Consider the following 22,697-nt stretch of genomic DNA (forward strand, 5'->3'; position numbering starts at 1 on the left):
CTCTCCACTTCACCAGACCTCCAGTGGCAATCTGGGTGTTAATCGTTTGGATCAGACGAAAAAAAAACCAGGTCCAATGAGCAGCAAGTAGGTACAACACACATATAAACACCCACAACAGCAATACAATTACCCTTGGCAAAATTTTGTTGTAAAATCTAAAGTAAAACAAATACATTAGTGGATAGAAAAAAAAAAAAATGGTGGTGGTGCACTACTGACACTTGTTTTTCCAAGGAAGAGCAACTAAATTTCACAAAGAGAAATCCATGTTGGAAAAAACAACAACAAAAGTAATACCATATCATACTGCACAATACAGTAGCAGTGCGTGTGATTTGTGCAGCAGAATCACCGCAGTCTGATAGTCTGGAACATGCGACAGTAAAGCAACAGTCAGCAGAACAGCAGACACCCAGTCGGAGCACATCAGCCAAACGTTTAATGCCAAAAGAAACTGGATCAAAATATGGCAAACAGGAGCTGTAAAAAGCGCCCTGGCAGGTAGGGCAAACAACATCCACGCACATTAACGAAACAGGCCGTTCAGAACAGGTAGTATTTTGTACATGTATTCACACCAAGTTTTAACTGATCTGGTGCTCGAGAGCAGATCAAATGAAAGGGTGATCAGGTGAAAACTAAAAAAAAAAAAAAAAAAAAACCACCCCAAAAACCCCCAAAACAAACCAACAACAACCAACCAAATTTTCACTGATTAAGGCAACTCAGTTTCAATCACCATCTCTGCTTTTATCGACAGCAAGCATCCATGTCAACACAGACGGTAACAGCTGGTGGTCTATGTGCATCAAGTATAACTCATCACAGACACAGAATCACACACACACACACACAATAGTATATCAGTTACCACAGTGCTTTTGAACAACAAAAAAAAACAACAACAAAAAACCAAAATAAACATCTATACTTCCAGCAAGATGGCTTCTACAAAAGCAAAATCTTCATACTGTCAACTGAAGAGTATGGAATGATTTACATGACAACGAAAATGTTTACAACTTGGTCAGAAATATGCTATGGTGTCACATGTGAAGTTCACTCTACATATAAATACACACATACATATATACATATATACATACATACATACATATATATATATATATATATATATTATATATATATATATAAATGTATGTATGGTTTATGAAACAATATAGTTTCATTTCAATTATACGCATCAGTTTTGTGAAGTGACAAGTGGCCAACGCAGTTGTCTTATTTACATGCACCTACATCACTGTTGCATGAAACAGGCATGGATTCAATTCATTCATTTTCACATCCCTTAACCACAAATTTCCCTTTATTCTAAACCTCATATGTCAAGAATTTGATCACTACTGATCACATGTGACCACTGTAGATGCAATTTTCAATAATACATAGCTCCAGAAAAAAAAAAAATAATAAAAAAATAAAAAAAAGTCTAAGATCCTACATCCTATGGCCACTGGGGCAGAGAATTCGTACCCACTGTGTCTCAAGGTCAGCAAACAAGACCGGCTCTGATCCTACCCTTCCGCCATTAATTTTCCCCTACTGAGATCAGGTCCTATTCACACCTGGGTTGAGTGAGGAAAACTGGAGTAAAGAGCCTTTCCAAAGGACAACACAATGCCAAAATGAAACCCAATCACTGGTGAACTCTGGATCATAAGTTCAATGCCTAACAGATTCGGCCAAAGCTCTGCCTCAAGCAGGGAACATTGTGTGATTCTATACTCTCTCCTCAAATGCCCTCCACACACCCCTGTCCCTCCCCATTTTTTTTTTTTTTAATCAGCATGTTAGATATGTTTTTAATCTCAAAATGAACAAAATCCCACTTTCAAAAACTTTGTGGTGGCATACAAAGGAATCTACACTCTCTCCCTAAATTCACCATTGTTTACGATACAAAATCTGTGTTAATGGTTCTTGATGCACATTGTAATTATAGGGAGTGGCCAGCCATCTCAGTGCAACTGTTTTTTCTTGGTCTTAACCAAAAATGGAATGTGAACATGGAATGTCAGAGATACAAATATACTGGCAGTATTCTTTCTGCCCTTTTTTTTCTCTCTTTCTCTCTCTCTTTTTTTAAATGATTATTTCAGCACAATGCCCTGGATCTTGGAAAATTGAATGAAATCGAGATCTGAAGTGCAGCATGAAATAAAACAATGAACAGACAGTAAGCTCTGCTTCAAAAAAGACAAAGGCACTGGACGTCAAACCAGTGACAGCATCAACCTGCAATGAATAAGTAACACAACAGAAAAAAAACCCAAAAATTCAGAAACCACCTCTGTCTCTACATGCCTCAGTCTTTTTTGGAGCAAAGTTACTGCATCTGATGATGGCTTGACATTGGCAGAGACAAATGTCCTGATACAACAACATGATCCACTGTCTCTAGTGTTATCTTTGGCGGCAACACATACTAGCCATTAAACAACACAGAGTGCGCTGAGAAGATGCACCACTACATCATGAAACCTACACGGCACGCAACCAAAACCGAGATCACAGGAATCTATATACCTGGTGTATAACAGAGCTTGGCCATGTTTCCAGCCCATCATGACCACACACAGTTTTATGTACAGGTACAAAAGCACACATTTCTTGTGGTGTTATGGAGATGAAAGCATGAAATTTTATGCAAGATACTGACCTAAAAAATTTCTGAGGAGGAGTGAGGAAGGAGACAGAGAGAGAGACAGGGAAGGGTGGGGCAGAGGGCACATGTCGATATCAATATGTTAATGTTTAAACAACAGAAGAAGAAAAAATCCTGGACTTAAAAGATTCTGAACTCCAGTAATATGTCTTTCAACTACCTCCAGCTATTAATCCTCCACCCCTATTTTTATGTCACTCCTCTGTCTGTTCTCCCTGTCCTTCACTTTCTGCAATCACCTCACTCCCTCACAGTGGACCCCTCCCATGTCTGCAAAAATCAGCCCCTAATTTTGCCCACTTAGTTGTTCCTGTCAATTTATATATATATATATATATTTTTTTTTTTTTTCTTTTCTTCTTCTTTTTTTTTTTTAATGTCTGGGATCTTCTTTGTCTTAGTTCTTTTGTGCAGTAGGATCAGGTTGACAACCTGTTTAATGACGAGATCATGAGTGGTTGCGCTGAAAGTGGAATGACTTGTCATATTCTGAACACGTATCTGCAACATCTGCTGCTGAACTGTCAACTTTGTGTATAAATATGTCCTTTCATTCTGTCTACTTCAGAAATTATGTGAGTATAAATACACATTTTAAAAAAAAAACATCTTAAGTATCTTTATTTCTTCTTTTCCTACAAAAATATTGTTCTTTTTATTTTTTTTTTTCCTTTTGAAATACACATGTATGACAGCAGAAATACATGTACAAATGGAAAATGACTTGTTCAATTTGTTTCAACAATTCAAAAGATGAAAGGGAAAACATCTGAAATAAAGGATGGTTGAACTGTAAAAATCTATGGCAGAGTCAACACAAACAAACTGAGATCCCACATTGTACATGTCTGGAATGAATTATGTCTCCCTCTACTCTGGCATTCACATTTCATTTTCTTCTTCTCACTCATTTGAAAAAGAAACCTGTTTAAGAATTTATGTTCAGCTATGAACTCTTTCTTATCCTAAACCTTCCTTTACGTTTTTTTCTTTGTTGTTTGTTCCCCCTCTCTTTTTTCTCCATTACAACAAATCATACTGCTTTCAAACAAAACTGTATACTGGACTGCACAACAATACATCGATACAGCCTTGTGACTGTTTTTCCCCCCCCTGCTTAACACACGAAGTGAGACAATTCACACAATTTCAGACAATAGCTCTGTACAAGGTAAAACTGGACAACCCCCAGCACTGACTCAGAATCTCTGCAAACTTGCTTGTATGTCTTATGTAGATACACACTATGAAGTGCACCTTGTCATGCATCATCCTAAAAACCATGGCAAGAATGCTGTCACCACAGAATAGTCCGAGTCTTTGAAAAATCACACAGAGGCACGACACATGAACATGAGCTATCTTGAAAGTCTACCAGTATGAACAACACAAACACATGAACAAAGATCCAAACATTCTGCATCAATATACATCGCTAACTTTCACAACATCAGGTAAAAAGGAACGTTATCAGAAATCTGACACTGTTGTCCACCAGTTACGGCTGACATTTGTGAATACATGTACATGTATATATATATATATATTTGTTTGAAGATACAGACTGAAACGTTGACAATACAAAGATGTAAAGGAACCCCTGGAAAACAGATTTGAAGATGACACAGGAAAAATCTCCAAGCCGCAGAAGAAATGGCTTCCATCTCAGTTGTGTACAAAAAGTGAGTTTCTGTTCTTTGAAGGGGGCCATGAGATAGTAGTGCCAGTGACACGGACAGGATGCCCACATAGAGAATAGGAGACTGACAGGAATCACCATTCACAACAACAATAGTGAGATTCAGCTGGTAATTGATCACACTCTGAAGACAGACACAGCTGTCAGTGAAGGTCCATGGAAAAAGCCTGCAGGGCTTACAGGCCTGTCCGACTGATTATAGTTCATGCTGGCAGAGTTCTGTACGCAGTTCATCCTCCTAGCATACTTCTTTTTATCTGCGTCTGATCCAACGACTGATGTTCTAAGCATCCACCTCTGCTCCCTCGTCCTGTGTCAGGCCAACCTTCTTCCTCTGCACCTCCTCAATGCGTCGCTCCTGTCACAAACATCACAGCGTCAGCACACAACATGACACAACCCTCCGCTGTCACTACATTCAAACCCGTTCATCTGTTCACCTGACAATTCAACCTTTCACAGAAAGCAAACATCACTTTTTGAAAATTGTTCTGTTTTTGTCTTTTTTTCCTGGAATCATCCATAACACAGTTGTGTAATGTGACAGTGATTGTTATTATCATGGCTATATTGTACTTGCCTCTGTGAGATGAATTCATAAGGTAAGAAGTTCATGATCTATGCACATTAAACAAGCTCAACACATTCAGAATTAGCTCTGAAGGTTTCACTTTCCAACTCTGGGTTTAAATGTGCAGGAAAATGCAAGGATCAAATTCACCAATGTTCAAACTTCTTTTTTTTCCTGATATCACATGTATGCTGTTTTATTACTTCATAACAAAAGTCCTAATGTTTGTCTGACACAACATACAGAAACTGGTGGAAAAAGAGCCAGAGATTCAGAGAACAGAATTTTTTTTATGTTTTGACTGATTGATTTCTGCTGCAAGTCATTGATTATCTATTTGTTGTAAGTAATGAATTCATGTTTTCTTTAAAGGACTCACCATTCTGTTCCACTCATTACAAAAAAAAAAAAAAAGTTCAAGACTTAAAAGACTTTTTATTGGCTTCAAATAGAAAATGTTTTGGTACGCACAGGGGTATTATGTAACATTCAATCAACAGAATATAAGATAGGCCTGAAAAATACAACCAAAAAAACAAAAAACAAACAAAAAAAAAAACAACAACCAAAAAACGAAAAAAAATCACAGTTAACACAAAAGCATACACAGTTCCAGTTTCTCAAAAACCTTCACTACTACTGTTTGGTTTGGAAACATTTCCAAGGCAGAAGTTGCAGTCCTTAACAGAATCGTAAAAACTGCCACCAAGATTACCGGGGCTGATCTACCTTCTCTAGAAGACATATATCATAAGCAGCTACTCAAAACAGCAAAATCAATCATCCAGGACGAATCACATCCAGCTTTTGGGATTTTCGAGATGCTCCCCTCTGGTCAACGGTACAGAAGTAAAATAAGGACAAAAACCAATCGCTTCGCCAATAGCTTTTCCCCCAAAACAGTCAATACCCTGTCTCTCGAACAAATCCAGTATGATAAATAGAATTGTGCACTCAACAACCATCTACCTGAAGATCTAGTCATCAACCCCATCCACATGTAATATGCAGCTTCTGTTCAAACGTGTGTGTGTGTGTGTGTGTGTGTGTGTGTGTGTGTGTGAGAGAGAGAGAGAGAGAGAGAGAGAGTTTGTGTGTGTGTGTGTGTGTGTGTGTGTATGTATTGTGTTCATGTGTGAGTATGCACAAGTTTTTATATTGATATGCACTTGAATGTATCCTAATTTCTACTGTATCTGTGTTTGTGTATGATTTTCGATGCAAAACCTCAGTTTATTGTTTCATCCGAATGGCTAGAAACTGTTTGATTTTCCAGTCATGGGAGAAAGGGCAAGAGACGGATTCAAACTCAATCCCTCACGGTCACTGCCTTCGCAAATGAGCATCTTATCCATCCTGCCATCTTTCTCCTTAACACAGTGCCTGTTAAATTTGATGGTGGTAAGCCTACACCAGAATGGAAGTAGATCTGCTTTAAGTAAAAATGTTTGTTGAAGAACACTACGTACCAGTGATGAGTCCTTTGTACAAAAGATTCTGCAAATAAAAATTCAGCAGCCTCCTTTTAAATCCTTTCAATATGTTTTCGCAAACTATCAATATGAATATCAAGACTTCCAGTACAAGAACTTGTGCTGTCCCAATGTTGATTTGGCCAGTGCTCTTACGGGCCAGTGTCACTGTAGCAATTTATGTTGATGAGTCTTGTTATTTGTTTGTGTAAAAAGCTGGATGTTTCTGCTCTGTCACACTGTCATTTCAACTAGTTTTATCGGAAAATATATAGCCTATGTGTAGCAAAGTATTTTATGTGCAAAAGACGTGTGAAATCAAATTGTTTACCTATACCATCACCAGAGATGTTGCTTTAACCTTCGCCATACACACTGGGTAAAAATGTACTCAGATATTCATTTTAAAAAATTGTAACTCAAAAACTATTTGAGTTGCATCAACAAATTTTACGACTTCAAACACTGTTTTCTTTACACACTCACAAAAAAAAGTGCACTTTTATAAATCAAAAGTAGTTTTAATCAAGTATAGATATCAGATTTATGCATGGCGTATATACTGGGTCAAAACTACCCCATGGTTTTAAAGAAGAAACTTGCACAGCGTACACACTGCGGAAATTTTTACCCAGTCTGGTGAAAGCTGATGCACAGCAAGGTCTGCCTTTCTGGCAGGAGGTGATGAAAGATATGTTGAGGTTTGTGTTTCCCCAGCTGGTAGGGTGTGCAAAAATTTATATAATGAATGGTGAAAGTTAACCAACGATCTCCAGAGCTATTGCAAACAGAGTATGACCTTACACTGAGTGTAAAATACAACAGCTCCCCCACCACCACCCCTGTTTTTTTTTTTTTGTTTGTTTTTAAATCAACCAAGATACTTAAATAAAAAAAAAATGAATAAAGAGAGGGAGAGACAGACCAATTCAGAATTGTACACAATCAACTACTGAACAAAAGATTTTCACAGCGCAGCATATTAAAATCAGTAGAAAATCAATCCCCCACCCCCACCCCACCCCCAAAACCCGCCTTGTGGCAGGCCTGCACAAAACGGCCAAGCCATACAGACAGACTCACATGTTCCAGAAGACGCTCCTGCAGAGCCCTCAGCTGTTCCTCCCGGTTGCGCAGAGCGTTCTCCATTTTGAGCACCAGCTTCTCTTCGCACACCTTGCCCATGTTCTCACTGGCCTGGCACACCTCCTGGATGTGGTTGGCCTGAAATCACATTGCCATCAGTCAGCCTCATTTATACCCAGCTGTCAAAGGTTCCAGTGACCTGTTAGAGGTGGCCGGCCTGATAATCCCTGTGCCACCTGTAAGCCTAGTATACACCTGGATTTGAAAGGTTCCAATGACCTGTTAGATGTGGCTGGGTTGATAATCCCTGTGCCACCTGTAAGTCTGGTATACACCTGGGTGTGAAAGGTTCCAATGTCCTGTTAGATGTGGCTGGGTTGATAATCCCTGTGCCACCTGTAAGTCTCGTATACACCTGGGTGTGAAAGGTTCCAATGTCCTGTTAGACGTGGCCGGCCTGAAATCCCTGTGCAATCTGTAAGCCTCATATACACCTGGGTGTGAAAGGTTGAAATTACCAGATAGATATGACTGGCCTGATATCACTTGTCCCCAAGCCTCACGCACAACTGGGTATGAAAGGTTCAAATTACCTGAAAGACATTGCTGGCCTGAAATCATGCATCCATTGCAACCTGTGAGCTTCTTATATACCTCGATCTGAACAGATTCAAGTTTTACACACATGGCCGGCCAGATCACACCACCACATGTCACCCAGCTTCATACACACCTTGGAAGTGAAAAGTTAAATCTGCCTACTGGGCATGGCCAGCCTAAAATCACACTGCCAAACACCTGGGTTTGAAAGGTTCAAATTGCCTGCTAGATATGAGACTGGCCTGAAATCATTTGTCTAACACCACCTATAAGCCTCACCACACCTGGGTATGAAAGGTTCAAACTACCTCTTAGACATGGCTGGCCTGAAATCCCTGTGCCACCTGTAAGCCTCATGCACACCTGGGTGTGAAAGGTTCAAACTTTCTGCTTGATATGACTGGCATGATATCACTTGTCCAACGCTACCTGTAAGCCTCATGCACACCTGGGTATGAAAGGTTCAAAGTACTTAACAGACATGACCAGCCTGAAATCACACATCTTCTGCCATCTGTAAGCTTCATACACTACTGTGTGTGAAAAGGTTCAAATGGCCTATCAGAAATGACTGGCCTGAAACATCAAGCAGCTAACGCAACCTTATCTGCTTTGTATACACCTGGATGTGAAAGGTTCAAATCAGGAAGTGTTTAAAACAAACTTATTCAAAGAAACACCAATGCAGTCATACAACAGATAATTAAAGCAAAACGACTTGACGAAGAATGGATGTGTGTATTCATAAGAGTGTATGCATGTATGCAAGTGTGCATTTGTATGTTATTTTACTATTGATGTACAGATACAAGACATGAGTACAAAGTGGAGGCTGATCTGGATGAAGCAAGGATTCCAGCTGCGACAGTGTGTGTGTGTGTGTGTGTGTGTGTGTGTGTGTTGATGGGTGGGTGTGTATGTGCGTGCGTGCCTGTGTGTGTGTGTGCATGCACATGCACGTTCCACTAAGCACAAAAATATTTTCTAAAATCCCACGCAGCTGAAAAACACAACTGCCCCGCGAACAAACACCCCCCATCCCCACAACATCATTCAAGCGACGACCGCGCGCAGACACCCCCACCTCCCTGCCCCTCCTCCCTACTACTCACATGCTCGCGCAGTCTGTCCTGCAGAGCTTTAATCTGGGCCTCGCGGTTCTCCTTGTTGAGCTCCATGGAACGGCGCAGCTTCTCCTGGGTCTGCTTGGAGAACTGCAGGCTCTCCTGGGCCGCCTTGGCCATCACCTCCTGGGCCTTCTCCCGCTCTCGGGCCAGCTGCTCCAGGCGCTGCGCCTCCAGGGACTAGCGTCAGCACACACACACATGCATACACACATGCACACACACACAGAGCATACACAACACACGCACAGAGGCACACATGTACACACAAACAGAGACAGGAGGCATGTTGAGATTAGGTATCTGCAGGACACTTTTGTTATCCTTCTCACAGTAGTCAAAGGTAAACGGAGGCAGAAGGCACATGGAGATTAAGTATGCTTAAGAAACTTCTTGTCCTTCTCACAACAGTGTACAAAAGTTATGGAAGAAGGCAGATAAGACTGAGGGCCAACAATTTTCCTCTCGTTCACCACAAACTGCCACCGAAGAGAAGGACCTCTTTCATCTTCAGTGTCTTAAAAACAGAAAGGTTCCAATGTACTTTACGGTGGGAAACAGTCTGCGCTTCATATTCAAAGAAAGCACTGTATCCATCTACTGAACTTCCAAAACAATATCAATCTATTGCATCTGGAAAAGGAAAAGAAGCAACAAAATAAACATCAAACTGGGAATTACAAGCTTTAAAACATGTGTTTTTCTCTCATAAAACTGCTGAAACTTCTTGAAACAAATATCTAATAAATTTGTCTTTGAGGGTAAGACCAGCCTTTTGTTTCATACAAGTTATTTTCAATTCATTGCTAAGTTCACTATTTTCTATTCTGTTTTGTAAAATTCAAAGACCTCAATTCCATTCAAAGCAGGCAGGCCAAAAAAACCCCAAAACAACAACAAAAACCAACAAAAAAACAACCTTTATGGCAGCAAGATATGAAAAAAATGAGCTTCTCAAGAAACTGTAGGTTTGTGTCTTTCAAATTTATTGCTTTTCAATCTGTCTGATCTTCCCACCTCCTCCCTGAAAATTTGAGACTATTACTGTTAAAAAAAAAAACAAAAAAAACAAACAGTACCAAACATTTGCGTAACAAGATATGTCCAAGCTGAACTAACATCTATCACTGTGACACACTAACATCAAATAGAATATTTGTAATGCCCAAGCTGTCACCAAAATCATTTACGTCTCTTTCATTCTTATTCTCTTTTTATCTCTAGAGTTCTACTGTGTAAAAATGACAGAAGAAAAAGGTTAGAGTTCTACTTACACGTCTACTGACCTGTCTTCTTTCTTCAGCTTTCTGGAGCTTGAGCTTGATGTCTTCCTCAGACAGCGTGACCCGGTTACTTTTGGGTGGGGACACCTGGTCGCATCGTCCCTTCACTGGCTGCTGGCTTCAAGATGACCTCGAAGGCCAGACTGCCAGACCGCTGAACTGGTTTGTCAGCTGAAACACCCACGTCAGGAGCATCACCATCAGCTCCCTGCTTGTCATTCTTATTGCAGACGATGTCATGGTCTGACACCATGTGCAGTTTCAACATTACTTTCCACCCCAATCGATGTCATGTGTATCATGTGTGGCTCCACCATCACAAGGAACGGCAGCACACTTATCCAGAGTTTTTCTTCATTTACCATTTCTAATTGCAAATGAAACAACGGAGCTCTCACTCCCATTCAATTCCATGATGAAAAGTGTATTCTAATCTACTTTTTATCCTGTTTATCATGCCAGCTTAAAGTGTAGCACTGTCACTCCACTTGAACATCATCATAAGCAGAACCAGTATTTATCCTTAATCACTTTTGTTTTGTTCATCACAACAGTTGATATGATGTAAGAAAAATGTATTCCAAGTGAATACCCTCATGAACAGTATCATTGCTTCCTTTCTAGATACATCATGGAAATGGAAAAGTGAATCAAAATCTCAGAAAGATATAAGGACCATGCCATCAATTAATAGTCTTTTTTCATCAAAATAAAATTGAAAGAACTCTCATCTTCATTCCCATATCCTACCAAAAAACATCATGGCTGCTTTTCAACACACTAATTATGCCAAAATGTTTACATTCCCCCAAAATATTTACATTTCACCATATTTTTTGTGCAGACTTAAAAAAAAATACCACTGTTACTTGCAATGAAACCACAAAAACTGCACAGAGTTCTCAATATTATTTTTCACCCCATGTATCATGCCAACCAAACCACCAAGAGCAGTCCCATAGTAACATTTTCCCCCCCATCCCATTTATTGTTCAGACTGCAATGACACAAAGGACATCAAGCTCCACACTGCTGGGACCAGCACTAGTTTCATTCCAGATGTCACACAAATCTAATTATGCATGCAGATCAAACAAATCCATCAAAGCATTCCAAAATCCACATCAGAACCACCCTCAACAGTGCTGTCCTTGAAGAGACCTGACTGTGTATTTGACGGGTAAGACTGATTATAAATTGATGGATAAAGTCCCCTAGTAGCAAGAAATAGGTAGTTGAACCAAAGAAATGACACAACAACCATCCAGAAACAAAAGCACAAGAAACCGTGTTGGTTATAACACTACAACTCTCACTCTATTCATGGTGCAAACAGAAACAAGAAGGTAATCTGCCAACTCTGAAACCATTTTCACAATCATATAACATTATAAGTCACCACGAAGTACAGTTATTTAAAAAAACAAACAAAAAAAACAACCACCTATCAACAATAAATTTACTCATCACATCCACTTTGGGTACAAATGATATCTTTCAAACAACTTTGTATACAAACTGAAAAGGAAGATTCATTGATATTTGCACACAATGATTCTTTTGACTCTTATTTTTCAGATCTCAAAGTGCAATAAATCTGGACATGCTGGCACAAAATGAAACATGATTTACAATTACTGCTACCTGCAGAGACAATGTCACATGTGCAAACACACACACACACACACACACACACACACACACATGCACACTCACAGATGGGAACACTAGACCATTTACACCATCAGTGCAGATGACTATATTAATCCTATATCAGCACAAACTCTCAAACTTGCCCAAAACAACACTGAGAAAATCTATTTTCAACACTACATCTACACACAGATGACAGCAAACACTGAGGTCCACCAAGAGGAGAACGAAAAAAAAATTCTATGTTAAGTAGTTATTCCAACAACAGCTATAATTAGTTTGGGTAAAAACTATAAATATATATATATCAGAAAAGAGGAAAAAGATCAAGAAAAAATGACAATGCTAAGAGCATATTTTCAAACTTGTATGAACTATCACAATACCATATTTCAAGCAGCATAAAAGTACTAAAACTAAAAAATTAAAATAAAAAGTTTTTTCCATAACGCTAAAAATTTCTAAAAAAAATGAAGGAGGAAGAAAACAAAAATGCTTACTGTGACCAATATCCAAAACTAAAATGGGTCATTCTATTTCCAGACATCTAGCTTGAGAAGCCATGCATGTGCTCATGTAGACAGACCCACACATCTTTCACTGAATCCTGACTGGCAAACTCTGAACACATCCAAGTACATCTACCTATCTATCTTATCTATTCATCTATCTCTATATATAGATACAGACATATATATATATATATAGTGCATGCATATATATAATTATATATATATAACCATTACACAAACAACTAGTCAGTACTAGTAACTACTCTTTCAACCTGGTGCAGGCTCAGACAGTGACAGACATGCAACCACTGAAAGTTCTTTTAAGTTAAAAAAAAAAAAAAAGCCTTTGTAAAAATAAAATAAAAAAAAAATAAAAAAGGGAGGAAAGAACCATCAGTCACAGACCTAAAAACAACATCAAAAACCAAACTCACACAACAAAATAACAACAAACAAGACATCTGAACCACCGAAACAGATTATAAGATGATTTTTGGGGTGGGGGTAGGGGATGGGGGGGGTATAAAAGCACAGCCAACAGTAGGGTCATCTGAAGCCCGGTTCGCCCACCATTTACCTTTTCCTTTCCAAACCACCATGGCATCATATCTGCCCTGGTTGGGGTGAACCTTTCGAGGCTTCTGCGATTTGTTTTCACGCATGCACAAAAACGTGAGCCAGTTGCACACTGTCCGCGCAGCAGTAACAGAAACCAAAGCAAGTCTTGAATCGCAAGTCACACACACAAACACACCTCTTATTTAGATATCATGAACCACACATTATCTTTCAATATCTGGTGAACTATTTCTTTGCTACAAACAAGAGGCAACCCATCTATGATTAAGTAGTTGTTTTTTTTCTCCTTTTGTTAATGTCTGTTTGCTTGTATTTTGAGGTAGTTGGCTGATTTGGAGTGATTTTTAAAGAATCTTTCCAATACCCTCCCATAATTATGTTAAATAATATTCAGCCGGGCCAAAATAAAAATGACATCAGCACATCTATTTTACACTGCCTACTGCAACTTTGAAATGCCTGGTACAAAACAAAAACAAAAAATCTTTTCTTTTTTTTTTTAATTTCCTGTTATCAACTCACCAAGAAAGGAAACAATGGGAGGGAGAATGTTAATTTAAGGTGAGAGGGGGAGTGGGGGGGGGAGGGGAGAGGGAAATGGGGGAGCAGAGAGAGACAGAGACAGAGACCGAGACAGAGAGAGAGAGAGAGCATCAAAGACCAACAGCGGTCAAGCAGAAGATGTAAACAGTTCAAACATGACTCAACAGTGCCTCGCGGGCGCCAGGCCAAGGCTGAACACACTGGCTGGCATCAATGACTCATGACATTATTGATCTTCATCGATCACCTACAGGTCCCCTCCTCCTTCTCCTCCTCCCACCTCTCCTTCCTACTATGCTCTGCAGTGAAGTTCAGTGGGTCCCACTGACTGACTGACTCACTCAGCAGCTAGAGCCATAACTGATAGTAAAAAAACACACAAAATACTGGCTACAGCTTAAAAAATGATTGATGGCACATAAGGCAAGTGGGTGCATTCATTTCTGACTGAACTCCAAAGTAATCCCCTGGCAAAGGTCAGAGACAGCACTAATGGACGTTTCAAATTAATATGAACGACAACATTTCCATTGTATCTTATCTTATATTGGTGCAAAACCTAAAAGATCCTTCACGACTTGGCTTCTTCTACTCACAGCCAGCCAAGTCAGGTTCTTCCCAGAACCCAGGCTGTGAGGGTGAGTCATAGGCAACCTCACCAGGAGTATGGAGGGTCTGTCTGTTTCTCAGGCCTGTCATTCTCAGCCTCCTTATCAACTTCACTGCCCTAAGCCTGCCTTCACCTTCTCCCCATCCCCACCCCACTCACCTTGTAGCTGAATCAATACCCCTCCTGTTTGCTCATTCTGTTTTGTTGTGGTTTAAGCAGTCAGTGAGAAATGGCAGTGTCTGTGAATATGGTGTTTATGCTTGATCTCACAAATATACTGTTTGAACAAGTACCTATATATATATATACATACACACACACACACACGCACACACACACACACACACACATATATATATATATATATATATATATATATATATATATATATATATATATGCTGATTTTGAGATTGTCTGGATACACATACATTCTTTCAAGAGTTAGCCAAGGTAGTTTCAAAACTGTTCCTGCAGTCAATGGCACTTGGTATTTGTATTTCTTTTCATCATAACAGATTTCTCTGAGTGAAATTCAAGCTGCTCTCCCCAGGGACAGCGCGTCGCTACACTACAGTGCCACCCATTTTTTTGTATTTTTTCCTGCGTGCAGTTTTATTTGTTTTTCCTGTCGAAGTGGATTTTTCTATAGAATTTTGCCAGGAACAACCCTTTTGTTGCTGTGGGTTCTTTTACGTGCGCTAAGTGCATGCTGCACACGGGACCTCGGTTTATCGTCTCATCCTTCTTCTTCTTCTGCGTTCGTGGGCTGCATTTCCCACGTTCACTCGTATGCACACGAGTGGGCTTTTATGTGTATGACCGTTTTTACCCTGCCATGTAGGCAGCCATACTCTGCTTTTGGGGGTGTGCATGCTGGGTATGTTCTTGTTTCCATAACCCACCGAACGCTGACATGGATTGCAGGATCTTTAACGTGCGTATTTGATCTTCTGCTTGCATATACACACGAAAGGGGTCATCCGAATAATTAGCGTCCAGACCACCACTCAAGGTCTAGTGGAGGGGGAGAAAATATCTGCGGCTGAGCTGTGATTCAAACCAACGCGCTCAGATTCTCTCACTTCCTAGGTGGACGCGTTACCTCTAGGCCATCACTCCATGTAGGGAGATCAAAAGATTTACGACGTCAGTAAAGAAAAAAATGCACACATTAGGGTTTTTTTTTCCCTAACAAACTGTTTCATTCTGTTTCATAGACTGACCTCAAGTCTTGGAATTATTTAGTGAAAACATGCCACTTCTGATCTTAACAAAGTATCCATAAAGAATCTGAACATTTTCATCCTTATCACCTCTTTGTCTCTTGTAGTCAAACAGTGCAGGATAAAAAAGAAAAGAAAAAAGAAAGTCAAACTCTCCTTGCTTCTTTTATATCTATTTGTGTTTCTGCTGAGCATCTTTTACGCTTTCACAGTTTTGGAGGCATTACCCCAAGCTGTCTCCCTGAAAGAACCACACATTTTGCTCAGGGAACAACAACAACATTACGCTGCAGTCATGAGGCCATACACCACAGGAGGCCATGCATGGTCCTGCCACTGCGTCACTTCAGTGACTTAAGTGAGGCCTGTTGGGATTCAACACATGCAGGACAGCACCTGCTACGCCCCCTACTGGCTCCACCTGACTTCCTCATCCAGGTTACTTTATGCAGCGTTCTGCTTGGTAAAATCTTCCCAGCACATTTCTTGCATGAGTTCCCATGTTTTTTTTGTTTTGTTTTTTCTCAGGCTGACTAGGGACCTAGGATGTTCAAAGACTGATCTAACTGAAGGTTTCAAATGTAGTGCTGTATGTCTCTGGCTTTGAACTGAATACAGTGTGCTAAAACTGCATTCTTTTGATACACTTTTTTTCTTTTTCCAAAATGAGATCCTTTGTCAGCCATTACCGCAGGTCTTTCTCTTGATCAGTTGGTTTTGGTTTACTGCCATCAATGACACACACACACACTCACTTCTATATCTATCTATCTATAGTATCGGTATATACATATATACATACACACACACACACATACACACACACACACATATACATATATATATATATATATATATATATAGGTAGATAGATAGATATCCACACACACACAAGTTATTATGTGAACTGTTTTTACCTTACAGTTTCTTACTACTAGGTCTTGACCGTCATCCCTTACACTTACAGTTATTAGCCCATGCTAAGCAAGTAAACAACCCAAGTAAACAATCCTGCTTTTATTATTCAGTGCTCTACAGCACTGTCAGCAATTAATATTTTCAAATTTAAGCATAAAATTAATATATATAATTTATATATATATAATACACACAGAGAGAGAGGGAGAGGGGGAGAGAGAGGCAAACAATATATATATATATTTTTAAAGCCTCAACACACTCTTCAGGTGCACCATTTGTAACTCTTGCACCTTCTGACCTCAATGCACCAGTGCTTACATCCTGAACCTACTGCAAACCCACAAGGCAAAGTCCATCTCAGAAGTTTACCCAGTAAACCATAATCTTTTCATCTGATACAAGAATATTTTACTTGGGATTTTGCTCAAATACTGGAGAGTTAGGGTTGGACAACTCATATATATGTGTATATTTTTTTATTACACTGAAATTGTCAGTTTCCCTGGGTTTGATTTTTTAAAAAATCAGTCTTACCTGTCACCTCACATAATGAACATTGAAAAAGAGAATAAAGAGAGAGAGAGAGAGACAGAGAGAGAGAGAGAGAGAGAGAGAGAGAGAGAGAGAGAGAGAGAGCAACAGAGACAGAGACACAGACTACAGAGAGAGACAGACAGAGACAGGCAGAAAGACATAAAGAGACAGAGATGGGAGATACAGGAACAAAGACAGAGAAAGAAAGATGGTGGTGGGGGAGACGGAGAGCAACATTTCTGAATATAAAATTGTTTTCAGATAGATACCAAAACATTACTAAAGTGGCTTATTTGTACAAATGATAAATAGAACAGTGCAGTGGCACATTGTACATGCATTAATCATTCGACTGAGAGAACATGATTTGTGTGTGTGTGTGTGTGTGTGTGTGTGTGTGTGTGTGTGTGTGTGAGAGAGAGAGAGAGAGAGAGAGAGAGAGAGAGAGAGAGAGAGAGAGACAGACAGACAGACAGACAGACAGACAGACAGACAATACAATGAATGAATTAATTAATGAATGAATGTATGAATGTTCTTTCAAATTATTTTTTTCACACCCAGCCGTCAAAAAAGACAAGAGACAGACAGAAAGAGAGAGACAGATCATGAAGAGTTCAATTAACCACCAGCATCATCCAAATCAATACCACTCTCAAAATGAAGAATATAATTTCACATCGCCATCATTTTCAACAAGTGAGCAGCTGAAACAAGTTACAACAAACAGACAATGCAAGGGTAGCTTACCTGATGACATTGTCTCTGCTGTATCCCCTGCTCACTCACAACCTCTGCCTAGTTGCCGATCAGACAAGTCCTCTGAAACCACACCACCACCCAAAACAATCAGGAGCATGCACTCCAACCCACCTGCATGTCAAATTTTCTCAACCCCAATTCTTCCAGAAAAAAAACCCTCACCACCCACACACACTCAGCCAATTGCCAGAATGACGACACCCCCTATTTTTTCGCTTTCACAATGCCCAGACGCCCACTTCTGCGCCGCTAAGAAGCGCCCAAGACTGTCTTGACTAAATTATGAAGAACACTTCTCTCAAGAATACATTTCTACACGTATGTGGCGCTGCAGACAAGAAAGCGCCCACCCCCATCAAAGAGAGGATTTTCGTGATGAGGAGCTCATCTGCAGTGGTGAAAACCCACTCACCTTTTCATCGAGAGCTGTGGACAGGATCTGCTGGTAGCCAGGAACCAAACCTTTATGGGAAAGATCTCAGCACCTATCAGTCAGTTGGCTGCGCCAACGCAGTTTGCTCTGACTCACGACTGCCGCAGTATTATCATAATTCATTAAGTAATTCAACTCTGCCAAACCCTTGAAAAATGTAACAAGAACAGCAGTTATCCACTGTTTCTCACATACCTGATTCAAACTGAATGTTTCAAAAGAGATTTTTTTGTTTGTTTGTTTTGTTTTCAAAATGACCTCTATGTCACTCAGAAGTATGCAGTTTATTATTCCAAGGGTGATGTATTGATCAGGCTGGAGGTAAAAAGAAGAGTGAGAGAAGGATGGTAAGCAGTCAGCCAGCCAGCCAGGAGACGGATCAATACCCTGCTTGCTGGGGCCCCTCCCCCTTCTTCTCCCAGCCCTCCCCACACACCCCCCTCCTCTGTCTCGCACTCCTAGCTTCCACACACACTGGCCCCCTGATCAATGTGCAGCAGCAACCATTATCAGACACTCCTTTGCCAGTTCCACCCAGCTTTTAACTGCTTTTTCAGCTGCACCCTGTCTGTGCTCCACTTTTCTTTTTTCAGTCTGTAATCATGAATGGCAGCATAGCACAGCACAGAACAGCACAGAGAGAGAGAGAGAGAGAGAGAGAGAGAGAGAGAGAGAGAGAGAGTGAGAGAGAGTGAGAGAGACAGAGAGAAAGCATGTGTTGTCTGTGCACACACACACATAGGATATATATATATATTTTTGTTTGTTTGTTTTGTTTTGGTTGTTTTGTTTGTTTTTTGCTGTTGATAATCAGAGGATAAAACCATTAGAAGATACATCTCACTCTGTCTCTCTGATATGTCTCTCTCTCTCTCTCTCTCTCCATATATATATATATATATATATATATATGTGTGTGTGTGTGTGTGTGTGTGTGTGTGTGTGTGTGTGTGTGTGTGTGCGTGTGTGTGTGTGTGTGCGTGTGTGTGCACACACAGACATACAATTGTACAAGTTTTTTGAGGGAGACATTTTGTACATCGTCACTTTGTAACAGGGGCAATAAAATATGGTTTAACCATTTCACTTCTTTAAAAAAAAAAAAAAATGCTTTGGCATCATAGACATTTCCAACTGATGGCACTGCAAAGCAGCATGATATTAGCATTTTCAGGCAGATGTATGACTGGTTACTGGCACTGGGAAATGGAAGCAGGGGGGAAGCCAGGGCCAGCCTCATGAATCATTCATGGACCAGCTTATATGACATGCTCTCTCTCTCTCTCTCTCTCTCTCTCTCTCTCTCTCTCTCACCCCTCCACCAGACACAAGCGATGCCAGCAAGGAATAGTGATACATGCTCCAACCTACTGGCATCCTGCCATTCCTGCGAAGTCACCAGCAGCATATCTATTATCTACATACTATTACTAAGAGGTGAGAGTTTTCCAATCATCTGCCAAAGCATGGACGCATTCTGACTCAGTCTCTGAAAACAAAAGACAGGCACTGGAATGCCAAGATATTGGGTACAGTTGTGGGCCGGGTGGTGGTGGTGGAGGAGAGAGGCGACAAGACATAATTAAACGTAATGTGTTCTCTCGAGGCCGGAACAGAGATCGAAAGCCTGCATGAGGGATGGGGGAAAAAAATCTTGATTGGAAAAAACAGTTGAGCAGCAGGAGCAGCAGCCAGATGATGGTGCATTATTGATCATAACTTACATAACAACATAAGCCACGATATTTGATATTCAGCTGACAGTTCTACTGTTGGGAAGAGAGAGAGGGTGAGGGAGAAAGACTGAGAAAGAGAGAGAGAGAGAGGGAGACAGAGAGAGAGGGGGGAGGCGGGAGACAGACAGACAGAGAGAGAGAGAGAGAGAGAGAGAGAGAGAGAGAGAGCACAGAAAAGAGAGATTGATACAGAGAAAGAAAGAGATTCAGTAAGAGTCAGAGAGGGTGGGGAAGAGGGCATACTTCACCTAAACCAATGGACCAAAATAATACTACAGTTTTATTCTAGAGCTAGTTTCTTATCATGCTGTACCATTTCAAAACTCCAGAATACCAAATATCCTCATCTGAAGACAGATCCCTGCTTGCAGACAAAATTGACAGCTTATACTATAGTATCCAGTTGTGGTGATGAAACCCGAGCTAGTATCCCACGCATTTCTTCCAGTACACTGTAATGCTAACAGGTTCTTCTTACTATTATTTATCATTATTCTCATTGCTGCTTATAGTCCAGCCAACAGTGTTTACAATCTCACTACCTACTTGCCAGAGCAAAACAGCACCTGTAGTACATCACAGACTGTATAAAAAGGGAAAATAAAAAAGTGTCAAGGCTTGCTCGAAAAAAGAATGGGGAATGGACTGTACTGGGAAGACTGAAAAAGGAGACAGCAGTGAAGGAAGAAAAGCAGCAGAAATAAAGAGAGCAATAGGAAAGAGAACATTTCTAGCACAGAATTTCCAGAGGGTAAGGAGGCTATTAATATACTGAAATACCCCCGGCATCCCACAGGGTGGGGTGGTGGGGGGAAGGGGGTGGGTAGGGGGTGCTAACAGGTGGTTATCACAAGCACAAGTACTTCAATGAAGCCTAAACGTCTTCATTAATGTATATTGAAATGGAATCTGTATTGTACAATCATTCACAAGTACTTGATTTGTACTGGTTTATCAATACAATAGTAACAGTAATGGAATAGTATGTGTACTAATCGCTATCTTAATCTAAGCTGCAATGGAACCTGTACTGTCATTAGAACTGGTATTGGAAGGGAAATTGTATAACCAATAATACCAGTACTGGACAATCATTAGTACCTGAAAGGGAATGAAAATTGTACTGTTATAAAACCCAGTGCTGGACTGAAATCTGACTATCATTAGTACCAGTACTGGAATGAAAACTGTACTTAAGTACCATCATTAGCAAAATGCCACCTTATCTAAAATATATATTGACACTGAAAAGAACAACAATACATTCTGAGCAACTAGAATTCTGAAGGTAGACTTCTTCCTTTTCTTCACACAGCATTGGTTTTTAAAACTTCTGAGTGAAGTTCTCACAAATGTGCCTACTTCCAATCCTGCAGTTAATTCAAAAACTATAACAACTGCACTGAATCAGTGAATGTCCTTTCACTATCGCACAAAACTTCTTTTTTGTTAAAACTAATCCGCCAACAATCCATGGTCTTGACTTATTGCTTTTCAAGTAATATTCTTGACAATGCTGAGTCTGAATGAATACAACTGAAGCAATGACAATGTCTTTGAGCTGTCAAGTATTAAATTTGTAAGACTTACCAGCACCACCAAAGCCTAAGACATAAATGGGCCTGTAAATGGATTTTCCCCTCCAGAAACATATCATGAAGTCCAATTCCATAATTTTGGTGTTTTAAAACAAAAGAAAGCCACTTTTGAGACTGCTCACCCATTTTTTGTGCCCAGAAAGTGAATCATAAATATTTAGACTGTCAGCTGGTCCCCACCCATTCATAAACTTCAGAATGAATAATCAATGAACAAGTCCCACTGTTCCATAACACCAGCCAAACAATTAAAGACAAAATGGTGCAAGGCCTGACATGTTTCCATACAAACAGTGCACTACAAGATACTGGTGCTATGGATACCAACTCATGACAGTACAGAACTTGGTGTATCATACAGAACAGGTCTCAAACAATCCTGTGGAGGACAAACAAGATACCACTTCACACACACACACACACACAAACACATATATAATACATATATATATAGATAGATTGATAGATAGATAGATAGACAGATAGATAATATCTGTACATTGCGTGGTATTGTCATAACAGATTTCTTTGTCTGAAATTCGGGCCGCTCTCCCCATGGAGGCTGTCTCACTACAATGCAGTGCCACCTTTTTCTTCTTCTTTTTTCTGCTTGTCTGCCAATAAGTGCATTTGTTTTCCTATCAAAGTGCATTTTTAAACAGAATTTTGCCAGGGACATCCCTTTTGTTGGAATGGGTTCTTTTACATGCACAAAGTGCATGCTACACACAGAACCTCAGTTAATTTTCACATCCCAATGACCAGCCTCCAGACCACCACTTAAGGTTTCAGTAGTGGAGGAGGAGAAAATACTGATGAGTGTGGAATTCAAACCTGTGCGCTCAGATTCTCTTGCTTCCTTGGTGGACATGTTACCACTAGGCTAGAACTCCACATATATCTATAAATATATATATATATATGTATGTGTGTGTGTGTGTGTGTGTGTGTGTGTGTGTGTGTGTGTGTGTGTGTGTGCTTGTGCATGTGCATATGTGTGTGAGTGTGTGTGTGTGGAGTTGTGGCCTAGTGCCTAGTGGAAAAGTGAACATGATAGTGGAGGA

General features: G+C 40.1%; 1 protein-coding gene across 1 annotated transcript in view; it reads right to left on the reverse strand.

The window, feature by feature from the left end:
- Positions 1–427: 427 nt before the first annotated feature.
- The window catches only part of LOC143295210 (stathmin-like), a 27,085-nt gene continuing 4,815 nt past the window's right edge, over positions 428–22,697 (reverse strand). Inside the window, 7 exon segments of the mRNA XM_076606784.1 lie at positions 428–4,749; positions 7,518–7,658; positions 9,233–9,424; positions 10,531–10,615; positions 10,617–10,698; positions 13,270–13,380; positions 17,855–17,926. Of these exon segments, the coding sequence (XP_076462899.1) occupies positions 4,675–4,749; positions 7,518–7,658; positions 9,233–9,424; positions 10,531–10,615; positions 10,617–10,698; positions 13,270–13,380; positions 17,855–17,864 (696 nt within the window). The 5' untranslated portion in view covers positions 17,865–17,926 and the 3' untranslated portion in view covers positions 428–4,674.

Source organism: Babylonia areolata, chromosome 20, assembly GCF_041734735.1.
Source record: "Babylonia areolata isolate BAREFJ2019XMU chromosome 20, ASM4173473v1, whole genome shotgun sequence".
Classification (NCBI taxonomy): domain Eukaryota; kingdom Metazoa; phylum Mollusca; class Gastropoda; order Neogastropoda; family Buccinidae; genus Babylonia; species Babylonia areolata.